The 6862-nt window shown below is 45.9% G+C and overlaps 2 protein-coding genes across 2 annotated transcripts; one reads left to right on the top strand and one right to left on the bottom strand.

The window, feature by feature from the left end:
• Positions 1 to 698: 698 nt before the first annotated feature.
• Positions 699 to 3767, bottom strand: JR316_0003236 (E3 ubiquitin-protein ligase RSP5; the record flags this gene model as incomplete). Its single annotated transcript, XM_047889011.1, has 9 exons — positions 699 to 726; positions 792 to 1106; positions 1161 to 1451; positions 1506 to 1799; positions 1865 to 3191; positions 3254 to 3387; positions 3446 to 3590; positions 3655 to 3677; positions 3745 to 3767. 9 exons carry the CDS (start codon positions 3765 to 3767, stop codon positions 699 to 701), a joined length of 2580 nt encoding a protein of 859 aa, XP_047751385.1.
• Positions 3768 to 4891: 1124 nt separating this feature from the next.
• On the top strand, positions 4892 to 6622 carry JR316_0003235 (uncharacterized protein; the record flags this gene model as incomplete). Its single annotated transcript, XM_047889010.1, has 6 exons — positions 4892 to 4921; positions 4995 to 5120; positions 5199 to 5468; positions 5541 to 5886; positions 5942 to 6075; positions 6200 to 6622. 6 exons carry the CDS (start codon positions 4892 to 4894, stop codon positions 6620 to 6622), a joined length of 1329 nt encoding a protein of 442 aa, XP_047751384.1.
• Positions 6623 to 6862: the final 240 nt, after the last annotated feature.

The following is a 6862-nucleotide window of genomic DNA, read 5'->3' as shown; positions in this document are numbered from 1 at the left end:
GTTTTCGAATCAATTTCATGGACGCATTCAACGCGAATCATATGTCAAATTTGACTGTTCTGCGCACAATAATTAGACTGACAAGAGAAGAAAAGATCATAATTGGAATTCAATGTGCAACTCTACGAACAATGGCATATTTATTCATACGCGAAAACGGGTAGCTAAAAGGTAAAAAGGAAGGCGCAGCAAGGTAGAGGTAGAACTGGGAAGCAGTAGCAAGCGTAGGGGGGACAGACAAGATGAAAGGATCGCGAATTAGCAAGTATATACATATACTAAAGGACTCGTAGTATAGCATGCATTCCTTCATTTTCTTGGTAGCTGTCCATGTAATGGAATGGGAATAGAAGTTGATCATTAAGTCATCGTGGTTTGCGGATTGGGTTTTGCAAAATGGTGAGTTTGTTGAGCATCATTCGAACAGCAGGGTGACAAATCGTAGATGTACAGAAGTTGGCAAAAGCGGAGAAAAAGATAAAGGAAGAGTGAAAGGGGATGTGTATGTAAAGGGGGGGAGGGGACCTGTATATAATTTAAAAACAACTGATCATCAAACGGCTTGGATTGATCATTGAACATGACGGCGAGACGACATAAAAAGACAAGAGAAATCCACGAAAAAGAGAGTAAAAATGAGAATAGGTGACAAATAGAAAACAGAATGAGATCGTGTTCGGGAAAGGGAAAGAAAAAGCTTATTCCTGTCCGAAGCCAACGGTTTCCCTGAAGGAGTTTAATCAAATCAGTACACTTCGTCAAACCTAATCTGAAGGACAAACGATACGTACTCGACAGCCAGGGTCAACTTGTGTTCCAAGCTTGCATAATCCTTGTAAGGCGGAAGATCAATGCGATTGAAGCAAGTATGACTCTTGGGTAACTGAGATGGATCGCCCGACTTTTCAATGGTAAATCTTCTTGGGCCATCGGATCCTTGTAGATCTTTGAACCCGTTAACAGGAATTCGCGATGTACCGGTAGCGAATTGCAGCAGGCGCGATTTGCGCTCCGGTGGCCAACTGCGGACACATTTCCAGAACCATTGGATGACCTCATCATTCATTTCATAACCTCTGTAATCTGTGAACTTGGTCCAGTCATCACTGCAAAGATATGTCGGTTTATAAACGAAAAGACGGTATATTATGCAGACGTACACATCGATCTCAGACATGCCACCAATGAGCAACTCGAGCTCTCGTTCGTCAAACACAGTTATCAGATCTTGAGGAATGAGTTCACTGAATCCTGACATGAAAGCCTCGAATTGTTCCTTCACCCGCTTGGAAATACGGTATTCCACAACGCTCTCCACATATTCTTTCTTGTTTTCCTCTGTAACGGGGATGTCTGCACCGCCAGGTATGAGTTCAACGGTTACCATCTCGCCAAAGCGTTCCTCGGTGGTTGTGAATGTTTCGTCGATGATGTCAGTAATATCATTCTCACTGTATTTCACCCGTCAGGAACTTTCAAACCGATTTGCAAGAAAAGTAGCTCACAGCATCCATGTCATTCCGCGGTGTAACTCCACATCAACGCTCTCCAAATCTGACAGGGTAACCTTTTTCTTCAGGATCATCTTGTAAAAGCTGACGATGAAGTAAGCGTCCAAGAACCTGCGATGGAAAATACCGAGGCCAAGACATCTGCCAATGAACTTGAAGTAATTCAAATGCTCGGGGTTGACGCCTGACGCTGGGTTGATTTGAAGAGTGTAGTTGTCATGCGCAGAGTACTCAAAGAGGCAATAGAATGGATTGAACATCTCGTGAGACAGCAGGAAGAAGAATTCTCTGCACAACAATAAACAATTGTGAACAACGTCATTTAAAAAACAATAGATAAGATTAATAAATACCTTGACAAACCACCGTAATCCAGACCATCTTCTCCATCGAACTTGATCATCAAACGTTTCTTAAGGTCATTGGGAGTCTGCCTCATAATTTCCGCGTAACTGTCCTCGAAGATGTGGTTTCGCCTGATCTTGATTTGGCAGTTTCCTGGCTGAGCACGCATAGCAGGTTGACTTCTGAAGTAGATAAGCTTCCTTCTGAAATCACGCTTGTACTGCGGCACATTTGAATCTAAAGTTGATGGCAAACGAGGGTCGTCCCAGGTAGTCGTCTTTGTATTGTGATCCACGAAGTACACCCTGGCAGTAGACGTGAGGCGCATCTCCCATCCCGAAGGTAAAGGACCTAATTGAGAGATAGTTTGTGGTTGAAGTCCTGAGCCTTGTCCATTGGGACCCATAACACGAATGATGGTCTGTCGTCGTGGGTCCACCCAGGTTGTAGTGCGAGTGTTGTGATCGACATAGTACGGTCGTCCTTCAGGTGTGTAACGCTCTTCCCATCCATTAGGTAGACTTCCTGATCCGGCCGTTGTGGCTGTACTCGTGGTGATTGCAGCGGGCTGCTCAGGTTGAGGTGTGGTTGTCGCAGAAGTGGCAGCCGGTACATTGCTCGAACGATAGTTAGGGTTACTGGCTTCAAGGACGTCATCAACCAAGATGCGTCGTGAATGCTGGTCACGGGCAGCATTCGTTTCGTTATCTTGTGTGGAATTGTTCACCGCAGCACTAGCCGACGGCCGATTCCACGTAGTAGTGCGAGTATTGTGATCAACGTAATACGTCCGGCCAAGAGGGTCAATACGTCTCTCCCAACCAGGAGGAAGAGCGCCATATTGATCGACATTGGGGTTGAAGTTGCGCATTTGAGCGCTTTGCTGCTGATTACTTGTAGAGGGAGAGGTAGTTGATGCCGCTGTACCTGATCCGCCTGCTGCTGCTGGAGTAGGAGCAGATGTAGTACTGGAAGCGGTCATGCTGACTGGCCGTGAACTAGCTCCCTGTTGGCCTTCGGCAGTGACAGTGGCTGAAGAAGTCCCGTTCGAAATAGTCGTGGATGGACCAGCACCATCAGTTGCTGTGGCGTGAGAACTGCCTGATCTTGAAAGTGCTGAACCGGCAACTGAATTGTTCACTGTGAGATTGGCTGTGCTTGCACTAGGAGAAGTGCTTCCTAGTGCCATTTCAGATAACGCTGCAGTAACCCCAGAAGACTGTGATGGGCCTGGGTTGGATATGGGCTGGGCGACATTGGTTGATAAATACATGATGAGCTTTCCATGAACAACTAGGTTATCATTCGACTTTTTGAGATCCAGAGTCAGCATCTCTGAGCATTGACCAAATTGATCATCAATTGTGGGGTGTGGAACGATATGAATTGAAACGCACCATGACCGCCCAGATCTAAATCAAGAACGTCGCTGACCCGAACATTAACAACACCCAAGAATCCTTGATCTTTTCGCTTGAACTTTTTCTGGTCAAACACCTGGACAGCAACAACTGATGAATCCTTGACGGTTCTGGAGAAGCGGTGAGTCAGGATTGCAAGTTCAGATGGGATTGGAGGATGTCATTCACATATCAAAACTCTCGTTCCAGTAGGGATTCAGAGTCTTTTTTATAACACTAGTCGTATTGGTTTGCTCTCCGTCTACTGTGATGACAGCAAAGGGGTCCGGGAGACGGAAAACATCGCGCTTCGAGAGCCCATCGGCAGCGACGACTGACAAACCAAACAATGATTAGTATTGCGTTAGTAACGACTGGTTATAACAGCATAAGCATACCAGTGACCCTGATTTTCTTCGTTCTAAGGAATCAAGGAATGTAGTACATGAGATAACTGAATGATTCAAACTGCAGGTTAAAGTGCTCACAATGGACCAGGAACAGCGGTCATGATAGGAGTGCGAGAGCAGGGCTAGTGCAGTCAAATAGACTACAAGAAGAGTAGATGTGCTGTATGACGCCCAAGGCTGCTCAGAGACTGCTTGACGACAGAGGAGGAGTAAGAGAGAGATTGGAGAGAGGAGTGCTCGGCTGAGCAAGAATTCCGCGCCGTCACGTGTCACGCGTTACACCACCGCCTGCGGCCTCCAACTTCCGCAGCCGAACACTAGGCCTTTGCATCAAACTTGGATTGTTATATCTGTTTCTGTGTCTATTTATTTTCCTTTCTATGAGTTTCCACAGGGTTTTTGTCATAGGTACGCCAATGCTCTCAGCGGGTTTGTATTGACCAACGATTGGTAGGTTATATATTTATCTTATTTGTCTATCGCCGAGCTTCTCTTTGCGACTGCCGCACCGAATCTCTTCTCAGCTTTGTTCACACTGGAATACACATATTTCTTAAGATCTCTGGCACTGTAAATCTTTTGTTGAGAAAAAGATTGGTCCCGGCGTCTACTATATCGAAATGCGCCGCTCCTATTTCGACTTGTCGGTCTAACTATCATCACAGTGCCGAAACGGAGAAACTGGCCTACATGTTTTCTAGACCTATAATCTGGCCTGTGTATGACGGTTATAGCGTCGTTTAAATTCTTTCGCCCATATTCCTAGATAACCGAGTGTATGCTATTCTACGGAGTTTCGAACAATTCTAGGGAGGGACGTTTCCAACAAGTCGTGAGCTCTTTTTGCGACTATACTTAAATATCCATGATCGTCAAATTTGCAAGCCATATCCTCGAACCTCCTAACTATTTTCCATCTGCGCCGAGGCTAAGTATTGTACTTGTATAGAGATACTATGTTATGGACAATCCATCCCGGATATTGCAGTAATTCAAAGTATGTACATTGCTTAATTTTTAACTTACAAGAGTACAACTCTTAACTTGGCACTGCCTTGGCTGTCTTACTATATTTGGATTATACCCACAGGCAACCCCCGACGCCCCTTGCTAAACAGAAGTCACTCATCTCGACCCCGAGCTAAACAATCCAAACCTCTCTGCTGCTAATAACCTTTTCTTTCCTTTGTGCGCGATTATAACTATATGTATTTGAGCTTAAACCATGTCGCCCTCTGATACACCAATGAATGCAGTATGTCTAACAACATGTACTGACTCGCATCTTTTCAGCGCTAATAGGGCCAATCTCTTGATTCGCCCAACAGGCCCACCAGCATGCAGCCAATGCAGACGACTACCTCGCTAAAGGCCTTATTGTTATGGCAGCTGAGGAGCATTATCAGGCCTCAGTGTCATACATAGCAGCTATTGAGCGCAGTAACGATGAATCGGTCAGTGTGCAAAAAACCTGTGAGAACGCTTATCAGACCGCACACGCTCATGTATATCCTTTCATATGATATAACCAGGCGAAGAGAACGCTGCGGATGCTCTACAATGAACACTGTAAAGCTGCAAAAGAGTTACAGAGAAAGATTGACCAGTTGAAGGCAGAGGGGAAAGATCCCTCATTACCCCAGAAATCAGATATTCCAAAGAACCCCCCTCCACGACAGAACTCTAACTCATACGCTGGTCCCTCTAGGGTGAACACGTCATCACCGCAGCCATTACGAGCCGCCATGACAGATTCGCAAAACGCTGGCGATGAATCATTCATGCTTCTAGGCGGGCAAAGGGTAAGCTACATTACCTACCGCAGCACGCACCTATAATCCTGACTTGTCTGTTTGTTACTTCCATGCTCTTAGTCAGATCCTGGTGATGCCTTCAATCAATTTTGGAATATTATGCAAGGAATGCTCGACAATCTGTCTCAGCCAGTTGCCTTTGCAACGGCGCCTCTTGACGATCCTGAATTTCCTAATTCTCCATCTGCTGAGAAGAAACCGGAGGAAACTCGCAAAGATGATAATCTAAGTAGCGACACCGATGCCGATGAACCTATTTTTTCTAGATTTACGAGGAAGATCGGTATGTCCCGTGAAGGAAGCAAGAGTAGTCGTTCGAGGAAAAACAGCCACGAGACTGCCAACACTAACTTGAAGAAAGCTGCTTACGAAGACGACGACGACTTCGAAGATTTTCTTGAAGCAGGTACATTCTTGCGGGGGAATGTCTCTTTCCTATGTCTAATATCATCTGTGTCCAGGGGATGACCTGTCAGGGTCCTTCTTTTTAATCCCCTCTGGCGCCGAGCCCTCACCCGCAGTGCTGAAGAAAGAAAACGAGACATTGAAAGCTGAAATCAATTCAATGAAGTCTCGGCTGGAAGCCACTGAAAGGGTACTGAAAATGCGTAAGGAGCAAGATCATCAGCTCCGGAACAGTATATATATGGCCACAAGAGAGGCAAGTTGTCCGGTTGACATATGATACGTTTATCAGCAATATCTACATTGATTGCTAGGCCCAGCGTGCACTGGGGACGTCGACGATGTTGCAGCGGCCCGGACCGCCCCTGGATTTCAGCAGTCTTAACATTGACGTCCCCGCAGTTCCAATACCAGGAATAAATACGGGGAGAGAAGCACAATACGCCCGTCGGGTGAAAGAACTCGAAGATGAGCTGCGGTTGATGCGTGTCGAAAATGAGAAGAACGTTCGTCATCGTCCTTCGTTTTCACTTGTAAACACTAACACCGAGACATCCATCCTCCAGAAACTTATGATAGCAAAATTCCGTGAACGATGGGAAAAACTAAAGGATTCAGCGAAGCGCAAGAAAGAGGCCAAGGCAGCTGCCGAAGCCGCTAGCACAGGAGTTCGGGAGCGAATAATTGAAGAACCGGAGGCAGAAGAAGAACTTGATGAATCGAATCCACGCGGATGACCGTTTTCATTAACGGCCACACAGGCAAGTACAATGTGTTCCGCCATTATCACTCACTCTTTCTTGGCACTATCAAATGAGCGCTTTAACTAATATTGTCTTCCGGTTCGCTCAGACTGTAACCTAGTACCGGATATTCCTTCTGACCCTTTCCTATCTCATCATCGTGTATCTATATCCAATCACGAATCAAGTATGTATCGGTGCCAACGGCACGTTGAAAATCGAGCATATTGGGAC

Source organism: Psilocybe cubensis, chromosome 3, assembly GCF_017499595.1.
Source record: "Psilocybe cubensis strain MGC-MH-2018 chromosome 3, whole genome shotgun sequence".
Classification (NCBI taxonomy): Eukaryota; Fungi; Basidiomycota; class Agaricomycetes; order Agaricales; family Agrocybaceae; genus Psilocybe; species Psilocybe cubensis.
Note: the sequence above shows the minus strand (reverse complement) of the source record. Positions and strands in the feature narration are given on the sequence as shown.